The following is a 15,165-nucleotide window of genomic DNA, read 5'->3' on the forward strand; positions in this document are numbered from 1 at the left end:
CTGTGTTAACCATCGAAATTGGACTAATACTGTAACATCTATGACTAACAATTTCGTTTTAAACATCACATATAAACTTACATAATGAAATAAACGATGTCATGAAAGCAACATTTATAAGACTTGATTACCTTATCCGTCAACGTGATTTCTCGTTTGCGTCTGATTGATGGCCATCAGCGGTTGAGTTAAAGACTACAAATCCCATAATTCCACACTGCTTCAGAGCGTCATTAAACAAGGTCGTTTGGTGTTATTGTATTTTGGCGCCATCTAGTGGTAAAAATTTACAATCTTTATAAAACGGTAAGTTTCAATACTTGATTCTGATTGGTCAATAGCTGTACTTTATTCACGATAAAACATGGCTATGATGACTTCACCCAACGTTTTTTTATCACTGCACCCTTAGCAACACCCTTAGCAACCACACGTATCGGTTTGTTGCTTTTATTTGAGCTTTCATGCATATTACACATTGGAACGTTGTTCTTAGCGGTCAGGGACTATTTTTTTTCTAGCGTAAGGAATGCTTTTATTGATTTAACCTCATGAAAGTTTTTTTTACTTTAATATTGTAATATTACAAAAGCAGTAAGGTACTCGAGGCAAGTGCTGTATCGTGAATAAGAAACGGCTGAAGGGGTTGCCTCTCTTATACCTTATTGCTTACATAAACAATTAGTTGTTCCTCAAAATCTGTATTTTCATTTGATACAAACTCAAACATATAAGATCTGTTTACTAACGTGAGCTACTGGCATGAGCCTCAGAGCAGAGCAAAGGAATCAGAGCAGAGCTCAACATTATTATTCATGACCCTTCCAAATTGGGCAAAAATAGACCATTTTATTCCAAGGACAAATCCTAGGGTTGTAAATGAACATGTAAAAATGTTTCTGGATCATTTTTGCACTTAATAAAGTTACATACCTTCTATGTTAATTTCAACGCACAATTTTACAGATTATTTCAATGCATTCTTTGGCACCTTTAAAATAATAATAAATAATTTATTTTGTACTATTTAAGAATCACCTGTAAGGAATTTAATTGTTAATATTAAATCTTATACTTATCAAGATTATTTTGTTTTAAACAGCCAGAGTGATTTACTTTTAATGTGAAACCCAGTCTCACGAAGTTGCGTATAAATAGCACAAAGTGTGAAAATCGTGCAATACATACGGGTCATTCTACAGAAACGTTCACTTTTGGTATGGCAAGATGTCTTAAAATTGATTTCTTTTTCTAACATTTAAACTTATACGACATTATTAGATTACCCTTTGACCTTATGAGTACACATAAATGACAGCTTAATGATTTTTTTTTTGTGTGCATGTACTTAAAGACTGCATACATGTTTTTGTATTTAAAGCTTTAAAGCTTAATTCTTAAGTGTAGCAGAATTCAGTGAATTAAAAAATTATCATCATGTCACATGTGAAAGATTTTATTTAATGTGAAAGGAAAAACACAGTAACACCACTGAAACAACAAATCACCAGTCACTGGTGTTACTGACCTTTACTGGTGTTACCCATAAGGAAGGTAACACTAGTGGCAGTAACACCAGTGACCATTTTTATGAAAACTGCATTTTACAAAATTGCTGCTGCAAAGTATCAAACCACATGCTGTCAATCATTGTATACTCTCTAAATTAAGTAGTTTTATCATTTGTATTCTAGTTTTTTTGCAATTATCAAACAATAAAGGAGGTCATATCAGTAACTTAAACTAAAAGCTTCATATGAAATCATGAGATAAATGAGAAGATTTCTGATAACTGAAAAGAGACTGTGGACTTATCATGGGCTTCTCTTCATAGATCTCCAGGAAATTGAAAGAAGGAAGTCAAGTGATGTCGTCATTGTGACTTTTATTTAAAAATAAGAGCTTTTTTGCTAAACGGTAACACCAGTGACACAACTCCAGGGGACCACTACTTTCATTATATTTGTTATAATATTTATTTAGCATTTAGTTTTTTAATGTAATTTACATCATATATTTGATAGTTATGGACACATTATTGTATTTTAAATGGAATAAAACATTGTATTTGATCTTAAAATAAAGCATTTTCCCTCGGTACATGACTGTGGGGACGAGCTCTTCTGTGGTGCTTGGAATTCTAATTAATTAATAAAAATCATATATTGCTACACTGATGCTCAAGAAGGTGTCATTGTTCAAATAACATGTTGTTTCATTTTAAAATATAAAAAATTGTAACCCTAAAGTGTTTTTCAATGTTTCTGTAAAGGCTAGGGACAGAAAAATGTACATTTCCGTAGAATGACCCATACGCCAAATTCCAACTTTGGGGTATGTATCGGCGTGCATATGATACGCCAGTCCTCCCCATTCACTTAAACACCGCATCTTTTTTGGGTTTCTAAATATATTTTTTTTACCATTGTAGCTTAGGTTAGAACAACTTTTTGTTACATAAAAATGACATCCTAACCCAAACCCCAATTCTAACCCCAACTTCAAGCGACCATGGCTTAAAAATAAACAAAAACATGGAGAAACTTGTATATTAAAAAACCTCCTTCAGCAAATCTCAAATCTATAAGCGAAAGTGGTTTAAAAAAAAAATGAAAAAAACTTAGAAGCCAATAAACAAAACGACAAAAAGATGCATCATTTAAGTGAATTGAAAGGACTGGGTATCAAATAAATTCCAATTTATTGCACAATTTTCACACGTCGTGCTATTTATACGCATCTACATGAGACTGGGTAGAAACGCAAAAACAGACATCCCAATGAAATTATAATAGATCTACACACTAATACACTGCAGTGTGGATAACCTTATAGTTATTATTAGTTTGATACAGTATATTGTGTTTTATTTTATATTGTGATCATATATTTCCAGTTTATTTCCCCTAATTTCAGAACTATGGACAGCTCCATATTTCCATAAGTATGTTTTTTCTGCTTCATTTTTGCTTAAAGACATGCAGTCTATTAACCTGCTCTTTATAAATGTGTCTCTCAGTCTCTTTCGACATGAAAGACATTTATGTGTCATCGTGTGAGATTAAAATTAACATATCTCTAAATCATATCCGTTAAAAAAACAATAGACACCATCACAGAAATTCTTTTGGTTTTATTGGGAATTTTCTAATGGAATATGGCCCAATACACACTACAGTGTAGTGGTTTTAATGGTAAAAGCTAATGGTTCCTATTGGTATTTTAATGGAAACCATTAGAATTTTCTGTAATGGTTTTATTGTTTTTTTCAGCAGGGATATAGTGTATGAATAAATAAACAAATCCATTACTGTGGCTTACACCGTCACAACCGCCCAAACAAATAATAATCATCTCTCTGTATTTACTAAATGAACTAATGCACCCTTGTGAGTAAGTAACATGGAGAGGGTTTGCATAAAGATGAAGTCCCTGCTGCCCTCTAAATGTCAATAACAGTGACGCTAGAGCACGTCCTTTTATCTTTAAAGTGGGGCCAGGTGCACATGCCACCTCTCGTTGACATTCTGGAGCCTTTGCCCAGAGCTGAGTAATCAAAGCACGTCAGAAACAACTAAAGCATCACTGCATTTGTTGACGTTTTGGTTGCTAAAAAAAACCTTTGCTCAAACATTAACATCTCAAGACGGACTAGGTTTGATTGATTTGATTGACTTTTGGGTATATTTCGGAATCAAACGTCGCACGGACGCTCCCCTACAAACAGCGGGGTGGGCTTCAGTGACGCGCGTCTGAGGTTCATGTTTATGTCTGTCAGGTTTGTGATTGGGCGACGCGTAGATGTGTGCTGGGCATCCGCGCGCCGTGGGCGGGAACAGGAATGTTTATAAACCCCGGTGCGCGCGCCGTGGGCGGGAAGACTGGATTGAGAAAGTAGTGATCCGAGAGGGAGAAAGGAGAAAGCGCGAGGACGCGCGGCTGCAACGGGCGGCTGTGGCTGACTGGAGCTCGTGGTGGAGGCGCGGCTTCCACTGCCCCTCCACCTAAGCAGCTGTATGGACGACCACCTTAGCCTCCTCCACTCGCCTCCACCTTCCTCAACCAAGCACAGGGGCAACCTCGTAAACCACGGCTACGCCGAAAACGACCAGTACATCATGACAATTGTTGCTTGTGACAACATGCTGGAGGAGTCGGCGGCGCTGCCCGGGCACCACTCGCTGGAGCGCTACGAGCCAGACCACGAATGTTGCGAAAGAGTTGTCATCAATATATCAGGCTTGCGATTCGAGACACAGCTCAAAACCCTTGCTCAATTCCCCGAGACTTTACTCGGAGACCCCAAGAAGAGAATGCGCTACTTTGATCCATTGAGAAACGAGTATTTCTTTGACAGAAATCGCCCAAGCTTCGATGCCATTTTATATTACTACCAGTCAGGGGGGCGTATACGGAGACCTGTCAACGTTCCTATTGACATTTTCTCAGAGGAGATACGCTTCTATGAACTTGGGGAGGAAGCCATGGAGAAATTTAGAGAAGATGAGGGCTTTATAAAAGAGGAAGAGCGCCCTTTGCCCACTAATGAATTTCAGCGACAGGTGTGGTTGCTGTTCGAGTATCCAGAGAGCTCAGGTCCAGCCAGGGGTATTGCTATCGTCTCGGTTTTGGTGATTTTAATATCTATCGTTATTTTTTGTCTGGAAACGTTACCCGAGTTTCGAGATGACAAAGACCGCACCACGGCCGCTCCCCTAATAAACGGAACTCTTCCTTACTTCACGAGTCCCTTTTCCGACCCTTTCTTTGTCGTTGAGACCCTTTGTATCATTTGGTTTTCTTTTGAACTGCTTGTCAGATTTTTTGCGTGCCCGAGCAAAGCTACGTTCTCCAAAAACATCATGAACATCATTGACATTGTGGCAATCATACCCTATTTCATCACCCTAGGGACTGAACTCGCCGAAAGGCAAGGAAACGGCCAGCAGGCGATGTCCTTGGCCATTCTCCGGGTCATCCGACTAGTCCGGGTGTTTAGGATTTTTAAGCTATCGCGGCACTCTAAAGGTCTCCAGATTTTAGGGCAAACCCTAAAAGCCAGCATGAGAGAGCTGGGCTTGTTGATATTTTTTCTCTTCATTGGGGTTATACTGTTCTCTAGCGCCGTCTACTTCGCAGAGGCAGATGATCCCGACTCGGGCTTCAACAGCATCCCAGATGCGTTCTGGTGGGCGGTGGTAACCATGACGACTGTGGGATACGGAGATATGCACCCAGTCACCATAGGGGGCAAAATCGTTGGCTCTCTGTGTGCGATTGCGGGCGTGTTAACCATCGCTTTGCCAGTCCCTGTTATAGTGTCCAATTTTAACTATTTCTACCACAGAGAGACCGAGGGAGAGGAGCAGGCTCAGTACCTCCACATTGGCAGCTGTCAGCCTTTGTCCTCCTCCGAAGAGTTAAAGAAGACGCGAAGCACGTCGTCCCTCAGCAAATCGGAATATATGGTCATTGAAGAGGGCATCAACAGCGGGTTTAAGCAGCCCAACTTCCCCGCTCACAACAACCAAAACTGCGTAAACATTAAAAAGATGTTCACAGACGTCTAGACTGATAGAAAGAGAACCAAGGCAGCTTTCCAACCGTACCAATAATACTTCTGACGTATCAGTGCGCAAAGGCAATGCTGTAGGTTAATGTCATGGCTCATGGCAGTGGAGTGCTCCATTTCCAAGACCGAGAGTAAATTATTACGCGTTTTTACGCGCCGGTCCCATGCAGTGTTTGTCACCTATTCGATTTAACCATATTACTGTGAGAACAAAGCCACTTTAGGGTACTTTCACTCATGTAGGCAGTATGTGAAATAAGTATATCGACCTAAATAATTTGCTCATTGCCTATTATTTTCTTCAGTTTATTCGCGAAAAAAAAATAAAAAAAAAATAGGGAGGGCAGAAACGGAGAGGTAGCCTATATTGTGTATTTTTACACATATGGACAAACGAATAACATATCACTTGTTGAAATAAGTGTCTTACAATGACTGTTGTGCTTATTTTCTGTGTTTGTATCTCGTCAACAAAGATGCATAAGATGCTGTACGCGCACTTTTGTTCTGCTATTTGCGCAAAGTTAGAAATTCTGAGAATTCCGACTTGAAATACGTTTCAAGCACAAATCTCAGACACTTTTTAATGTGCAACTATGAGACAAGCAGGGTGGGGAGATCGCTTTCGACTGGATACTTTTAATCACGTTGGAGTGATGCAGTCTCCATAGCGACCATAGGCTCCGCACTAACCCGCTACTGTTGCCATGGCGTTCAGCAATCCTTCAGACTGTTTTTTAGTCTGAAAGAAGATTCAACCAAGAATGAGCTAATATGAACTCATATGGATGCTACAGATCAAGGTGGAACCACAACAACACGGTCCATATAAAAAAAATGTACAGGATTATATTCTAAATTTCCACCCATTAAGACACTGTCTGGGATAAAGTGCAATACGTTCGAGTTGTTATACACCAAAACACTGCCCAATACACTGATCATCACAAGAGGCTGCTCTACCTACGCCAAATGTTTTGAGCCAATCTCTATTCCCAAACAGGATGGACATCTCGCCATGTCTTAATAAACAGGTGAAGCATACATACATTACACAAATGACAAATATGATCAATACTGATGTAAAATGCTAAAGCATGTGTGTGGGGGAACACAGATTTAAAATAAGGTATGCCTTAAAAACACACCTGTCTTTTAAATACTATGTTTTTATTACATGGGCTGCAATACGCAAAGCTGTCCCACCTTGAGTTGACATTGATTCACGAAGTGGCTGTAATAAGAAGACCATGGTAGTGCTGCCATCGTGTGGCTCAGAATAGTACAATGGCTTTACAGGTCGTTTTAGTTTAGAGATCTAATACTAAACTACAACCCATACACTTGGTTTTTCATTTTGCAAAAACAAACAGCTATATAAGTTGTTACCAGCTAGTACAGCATTTTGCAACAGTATGTCCAGTGCCAACGTGAAAGAAGATGCTCAGAGCATGCTGGCTTGTTTTAACCCATTGTTGGGTCAAATATAAACATGTTCTTGGTTAATTTAACCCAATGGTTGGCTTTGTCTCTTTAATAATTTGTACTATTCAAGAATCAGGGACTTTAATTGTCAATATGAAAACTCAAATCCCAGCAAGACTATTTTGTTCACCCTGGGTAATTTATCTTTAATGTGAAACATTATGGGGTGGTTTCCCGGACCGAGATTAGCTTAAGCCAGGACTAGACCTTTGTTTAATCAGGAAATATAACTAGTTTTAACAACCATCCCTGCTGAAAAAAAAAAAACAATAAAACCATTACAGAAACTTCTAATGGTTTTATTGGTTTTATTGGGAATTTTATTGGTTCTAATGAAATGTGGCCCAAAACACACTAGTGTATTGGTTTTTGTTGGTCTCTAATGGTATGTATTGGTTCTATTGGTTCTATGTATTGGTTCTAATGAAATATGGCCCAAAACACACTACAGTGTAGTCGTTTTAATGGTAAAAGCTAATGGATCCTATTTGGTATTTTAAAGGTGCAGTGTGTAATTTTTAGAAGGATCTCTTGACAGAAATGCAATATAATATACAAAACTATATTATCAGTGGTGTATAAAGACCTTTAATAATGAACCGTTATGTGTTTATTACCTTAGAATGAGACGTTTTTATCTACATACACCGACAGTCCCCTTACATGGACGCTGCCATTTTTTTACTAAGTTGTTTCCGATGACATGTTTGTCCAGTGGCGGCTAACATAGCTTCTCTATGTGATTAAAAAATGAGGGGTAAGCAGTGGACTGAGCCATTGGTTGCAATTTACCAGCACCTCACCACTAGATGCCGCTAAAATTTACACACTGCACCTTTAATGGAAACCAATAGAATTTTCTATAATGGTTATATTGTTTTTTTCAGCAGTAATGCCTTACCAAAAACATTACTTTTGTGAATTTTGAGGCAAAACAAAGAGCACTGATGTTTTTTGAGATATGTCAGTTTAAGTTGTTTTCAGTTTGGACACCCCTTACATTTATTTTAGTCTTTGACTACTAGTCTAATCCCTGTCCGGGAAACCGCCCCTATGTGCGTAAGATATATACCCTTAGGTAAAGTTATAATTAATTTAATACAATATGTGTTTTATTTTATATTGATCATATATTTTCAGTTCATTATGCTCCTCTATGATAGGGCTTTGCGTTAGCAGTAAAAAATGTCATGGGTTTGAACCCAGGAAACACACATGCTGATAAAAAGTATACATTGTAATGCACTGTACGTTGCTTTAGAAAGCATCTGCCAAATGCCTTAATGTAGGATGTACAAAATATCAGCTAATGTAGAAATAAAAGCGTATTTCTCCTAATTTCAGAACTATGGACAGCTCCATTGAACCCAACCTGTTGGATTATAATTTAACCTCTGCTGGGTTGTTCCCAATGACTGGGTTTATCCCTTTCTGACCCAATGCTGGGTGGAAAATAAAGTTGGAGCTTGAATTTGCGATACCCTGTTGTGAGAGCGAAACAATGCTAAGTTTAAATGCAGAGAGACATGCTAACAGCTGTATATCTGATCTACAGCCAGATTGCGCATGTCATTGCAGTGAATCTAGGACAGGCTGTGTTTCTTGGGGAGCATTAGAGAGATGTTCTGCACGGCTGCATTCACAGCTACCTCCTGTCTGTCTTCTGCTATATAGTGTAGTGGTTACTTGTAATTTGAACCCATCTTCCCTCTTTACCCTGCAATGTAATGCATCCTATAGTGTCTCCTTTGACCCGTTTAGCCTGAAAGGCATTCTGTGCTTTTTAAAGCTTTTGCTGCTTTGGCCTCCATGTTGCATAATAGACCTACTGTAAATGAAAGTCCTCGACTCTTGGACTTTATTCAGGACAAGTGAGCTCTACTTTCTGATATTAGGTCAGTCTAAAAGGCTAGAAGAAATAATGTGCAGATTTAGTTTCGTGCTCCATTTATGTTACAATATTAATGATCTCTTGACAGTTTATTAATGAAAGGTTGTCAAATGAGCATTTTTAATAAATAGTGGTGCCTGCTTAAGTAACTATCACTGAATGGATTACCATCTTATTACTAAAGTTTGATGTGCAATTCATCCTGCACTATTTGTGGTCCAGTAATGAATAATACACGTTCGCCTATAGTACCCAATGAAATAGGTTTACAGTAAAGAGACATTCAACATATTGCAATTTGTACGTGGGTAATTCGTATGAATTTGTATGACATTTTTTGTATGTTTTTGTACGATGATGTTGGGTTCAGGGGTGGGGCATCATTATTGTTTAAATATTGTACGTTTTTGTATGATTCACTTTGTATGAATTTATACGATTAGCCAACTTGTAAAATATGTACATGGAAAAAATGCCCCATTTTTGTCAAATCAATATATATTTTTATGCTACTTAAACTTAAGATATAATAAGTTAAACAATTTCAACTTGTTTTTATAAGTTATGTCGGCTATTCACAGGTCAAAACTTGAAATAGTAGGTTGAATTGACTTGCAAAACCAAGTTGTTTAAACTTCCCATGGAAGCAATGTCCAGATCAGAATATGTACCAGTGGCGGCTCGTGACTGCTTGGAGTGTTTGGAGTGTCATGTGTGTTGCTCGTGTTTTCAAAATAAGTGTTTGGAGTGTCATTTGGACCACGTGCATCGCGTGTTTTGTCAAGATGGGTGCCTGCTGCACACCCGTCAAAACCGTTTATGATAAAAGAGACGCTCACGTTCACAAAATGCACGCAAGACACTCCCTTAACAGTGAACTCAGATTACGCATGAGATTATGAGAGTATCTGGCAAACACGAGCGTTTCTTTATCATAAACCCTTAGACGCATCTGCATCAGGCACTTATTTTGACAAGACACGTAATGCACATAGGATCACTCGACGCGCCGAACACATATTTTGAAATTACGAACCACACACGACTGCCCAGTCTCCTGAAGATGCGTATAAATAGCACAAAGTGTAAAAATCGTGCAATACATATGCCAAATTCCACTTTGGTGTGCATATGATACGCCAGTCCTAAACGGTGCATCTTTTTTGGTCGTTTTATTTATTGGTTTCTCAATTTTTTTTGCAATTTTTTACCATTTTCGCTTGGGTTTAGGGTTAGGTTTTAGATTTGCTTAATGAGGTTATTTAATATACATGCAGGTTTCTCCATGTTTTTGTCCATAGTTAAGCCATGGTCGCTTGGAGTTGGGGTTAGAGTTGGGGTTTAGGTTAGGATGTCATTTTTATATAACAAAAAGTTGTTCTAACCCTAAACCCAAGCGAAAATGGTAAAAAATAGCAAAAAAATTGAGAAACAACAAAAAAAATCGTCAGGAGACTGGGCTGCACATAATGAGCTGCATACATGTTGTGACGAACTTCGCATTGAGTGCCCTCGAAAAAAGAAGTCACCAGCCGCCACTGATATGTACACTGTATAAACATTCCACCCCTTACCAAAATTAACCATGGTTTTACTACAGTTAAAAACTGTAGTAAAACCATGGTTTTGCTGATAGTAATCAATACACCAAAAAACATGGTTACTACACTTTTGCCACAAAAAAAAAACATGGTTAATTTTTGCAGAAATGCACCAACAACTCAAAACATCGTAGCAACCACATAGAAACTCATTGGCAACCACACACAGCATCCTAGCATTATGCACTGTTTCGTTCTCCATTTATCTTACAATATTAATCATCTCTTGACAGTTTATTAATGAAAGGTGGTCAAATGACATTTTTTAATAAATAGTGGTGCCTGCTTAAGTAACTATCACTGAATGGATTACCATCTTATTACTAAAGTTTGACATACTATTTGTGGTCCAGTAATGAATAATACATTTTCGCCTATAGACCCCAATGAAATTACATTAAAGAGACATTCAACATAATCTCATCGCAATTTGTACGTATTTTACTAGGTGGGTAATCCGTATGAATTTTTGTATATTTTTGTACGATTTGCTTTCACCCCTATGATGTTGCGCATCATTTTTTAACGTAATTGTATGTTTTTCATTTTTTATGAATTAATACGAATTAGCCAACTTGTAAAATACATACACAGAAAAAATGCAGCATTTTTGTCAAATCAACATAAGAGTTTGGTTCCAAAACGCAATAAATCCAATTTAACTTATTTGGGTAAAAATTTGTTTTCTATAACAAGAAAATTAAAAAATAAAACAATAAAAAAATTAAAACCTTAAAAAATTACAGAACTTAAACATTTTTAAATAAAATGTAAACCATTATTTTTTTTATTTTTTTTAATTGCAGCATGCATGAAGTTAAAACTCTTTGCAAGTCAATTTAACATGCTGTTTAAAGTTTTGACCTGTGATAAGTTGACATAACTTATAAAAACAAGGTGAAAATTGTTTACATTATATTTTTATGTTACTTTAACTTAAATTATGTTGATTTGACAAAAATACTGCATTTTTTTACAGTGTGCACATTATGTATGTGCAAACACCACTCACATTTTACTTATATTGCACCCCTTTTTCAAGCAGTAACCTTACATGATTTCTGCAAATTGTTTTAAAGCTTTAATGTATTTTTGTTTATTGTTCTTTCATAGCAGTGAGGAAAGAGAGAAAAGCCACGATGCTTGAAATGAGGCCGGATTGCCTGTGTGGACACCAGCTTGCCAAACATAGGGGCTCATGAACTGTTCCCTTCTCCTCCATTCTTAGGAGGAGGTGCCTTTAAAAACCTTACCCCCTACAGCCTTCGGGCCCTGATTTCCCCCTGGCTAGACAGCCCAGCACACCACTTGCCTTTGTTGTCTTTAGTATTCTATTGCTTTACCAAAAGAAGATGGACTCCTATGTTCATGTGCTTTTTTTGCTGCTACACGTAAGACTTTTAAGACCTTCTGCATAAGTGCTTCTACACGCCCCTCTCGGCCTCCGCCATAGCCGGGCGTTATAGGGGTGTGCTAATTATGCTACATTCATCAGTTGTCATTTGTCGTCAGGTTGTGATGTCGTCTTTAACCTTGCTGTATAAACTGATAGTCATTAATGTGATGCTTCCTTGTCATTTTTGAGTGGTGTTGGTCTCTTTCTTTAAACTCATTTGTTTGTGTGTGACATCACGTACAACACATTCTAACTAGCACTATATTCATCATCGCATCACAACCGTGACACAAAGGCAGTTGTGTCGATGCAAAGTTTGTACTGTTGCATCATACTAAAAAGTATGATTAAAGGAGTTAGTTCCCCCAACATAAAAATTCTGTCTTTTTTACTCACTCTTATGTTGTTCCAAACTTGTATGAGATTATTTTATTCTGTTGAACACAAAAGAAGATATTTTGATAAATGATGGTATCCACAAAGTTGGCGGCACCCAATGATTTCCACATTTAGGAAAAATACTATGAAAGGCAGTGGCTGCCGGCAACTGTGTGGTTACCATCATTTATTATGTTCAACAAAATAAAAAACTCATACAACAGGGGGTGAGTAAATGATAGAATTTTCATTTTTGGTGACCTATCCCTTTAAACACTGTGCTACAAGAGGCAGTAAAGTATTTTGGATATACCGGTAGTCATAGTTAAATTGCATTGTTAGGGCCCATTTACACAGTGTGTTATCATGTGTTGCTATATAAATGTAACTAATAATAATAATAATAATAATATGGTTGCAGTTTTTTTACCTAATTTATATACGCAGTGACTATATTTGCTATATAGCACCAATGTAGGGGGTTACGCATTACAAGTAACGTGCATTACGTAATAATATTACTTTTCTGAAGTAACGAGTAGTAACACATTACTTTTTAAATGTGCACATTAATATTTGAGTTACTTTTTCAAAAAAGTAATGCAAGTTACTTTTTTTAGTTTAATTAAGTCGATAAAAAAATGTAATGAATTAAACTAAACGTAGTCACATTATGCACTCTATGCGCCTGTGTGGGAACAGTTTGAGTCAGAAATTGAGATGGCAGCCCAGAGCTCAACATTTTTGTGATTAAATATGCAATCTGAATGCAGAACTTTTCAGTCATAAAAAACACATGCAAGGTCTGAAAGAGATCAAGCCTCAGCCAAGAAAAAGTAATGCAAAAGTAGCGTAAGCATTACTTTCCATGAAAAGGAACTAAGGGGGCTGTTTACACTTGGTATTAAGATGTGTCGGATCACAATTGGACGAGAGAGACACATTACGTTTACACCTGGTATTTAAATCCGTCTCTTTTGTTCACTTTGACCGCTTCTGTCATGATTACTTTGAGGGGGTGGTCTGTCGAGACAGTGGGGGAGTCTCTCTGCTGTCATTTAAACGCGAACGGGAGTAATGATGAGTTTATATGGACGCGCACTAATATTATGTCGGAGTCTGCTGCTTGTGTTGTAAGTAAACATGCTGCACAGTGTTTTGTACATGAATATGTAAGAGCTTTTTCTGAATTTTCAGTGCAATTGATTAAATAGGATCGCGCAACTTTCACAAGCTTGCAAATTGAAATTGCGGAGATCAGCTGCTTTAGTTTTATCAATGAAAGGCTAAAAATAGCGCTGTACACCGCGCCAGAAGTCAGAAAAGACGTAAAACATTGTGTTCAGTACTTCAGATTAGATAAATGGGCGGAGGGAAGGCGCTCGCGTGTGGCTGTTCGAACACATTCAACCACATGTGTGTTTACACTACAAAAGCAAACGATCGAAAGGGGTTTCGAATACATCTGAATGTGGTTGAAAGTGGTCGAAAGTGAACGAGCTCAAAACGTTTTGAACACCGTTTACACCTGCCATTAACGTCGTCCACTTGTGATTCGATCAACTAAAACGCATAATGCCAAGTGTAAACAGCCTCTAAGTAACGCAATTAGTTACTTTCTTTGGGAGTAACTTAATATTGTAATGCATTACTTTTAAAAGTAACTTTCCCCCAAAATGTATACACTGAAAAAATTTATTCATTCAATTTACTCAAATTTTTTAAGGTAAGTGGTCGCAATCAATTTATTTAAGCTACATTTAAACAAAAGTTTTTTGTTTTGTTTTTCTTTTTTTGTTGTTGTTTAAATGTAGCTTAAATAAATTGATTGCGACAACTTACCTTAAAAAATTGAGTAAATTGAATGGATCTTTTATTTCAGTGTAGCACCACTAGTGCCTTATTGCTTTTATAAAATGCAGGACACACATTTCCTTTAAAACTATTTTATTTGATCAAGTACAGCATCTTTGACCTTCTGCTTGAAGATCAAGTCTCTGACATGTCAAATAGCTGACCTTAGGAACAGGTGTCATGGCGGTCCCTATGACCTCTTCACCTCCCCTATAATGTGCTCTGGCAATCCTGTAGGTCAAACAGTATAGCACAGCACTAGTAAAGCCAAGGTCATAGTTTTGATTCCTAGGGAATGCAGAAAATTTATATAGCATGTAGTTTAAATTCCATGGAAGTCAATTTGGGTAAAAGCATCTGCTAGATGCATACGTGTCTTTTAAAATACAGGCTACAGAATTAGGTCTACTATAAAAGTGTGTCAGTACTCATAGCCATATGTGAAGAATGTTTCAAGCTGAATAATCTTACAGTCAAACGTTCTTTTAAGGGGTTCAATGTGCCTTTAAACTATGTTCTAAACTGCAGTGGCCCGGTTGCATGACCTTCAAAAACTGCAGAAAACGTCTTTAGTCCAAGTGGAGAAAGAGGACAATGTGAGTATGCACACAGTTCTCAACTTAAATGTCCCAAAGCGCTATTCATTTTAGCATACTCTCTGTGTCTTACATGGATGAGAACATTTTCAGGTGGATTTATCTGTGAATGACTTCTCATCATTCTGTAGTGATGTGCTATTTATACAATGTGAAAAGAGGGATGCCATGAGTAGGCATGCTACTGTATGAGTCACCGATACTGAATAAAGATGAAAACATCTCTGTGATAACTCTACATTCATGTAAGGTTATTTTAAAACTGGTTTAAGATTCCCTTTATAATTCCAGTTTTGTAGCCTAGAATTAAACCTTCAGCGTGCATTTGCAATATGATTTTTTTTAAGTCAGCAAGAGGAATTGAATATCCCTTTCCCTCGAGACTTATTTTT

At 37.4% G+C, this 15,165-nt stretch overlaps 1 protein-coding gene across 2 annotated transcripts; it reads left to right on the forward strand.

Annotated features, from left to right (window-relative positions):
• Positions 1-3,617: 3,617 nt before the first annotated feature.
• On the forward strand, positions 3,618-12,108 carry LOC129430975 (potassium voltage-gated channel subfamily A member 3). 2 transcript variants are annotated; one of them, XM_055188633.2, is made up of 2 exons: positions 3,618-6,606; positions 11,663-12,108. In XM_055188633.2, exon 1 carries the CDS (start codon positions 4,017-4,019, stop codon positions 5,568-5,570), a length of 1,554 nt encoding a protein of 517 aa, XP_055044608.2. In that variant the 5' UTR covers positions 3,618-4,016; the 3' UTR covers positions 5,571-6,606; positions 11,663-12,108. The 2 variants fall into 2 exon arrangements, with proteins under 2 accessions (XP_055044608.2, XP_055044609.2); XM_055188634.2 differs by having other exon boundaries at positions 11,666-12,108.
• Positions 12,109-15,165: the final 3,057 nt, after the last annotated feature.

Source organism: Misgurnus anguillicaudatus, chromosome 13 (assembly GCF_027580225.2).
Source record: "Misgurnus anguillicaudatus chromosome 13, ASM2758022v2, whole genome shotgun sequence".
In the NCBI taxonomy this organism is placed as follows: domain Eukaryota; kingdom Metazoa; phylum Chordata; class Actinopteri; order Cypriniformes; family Cobitidae; genus Misgurnus; species Misgurnus anguillicaudatus.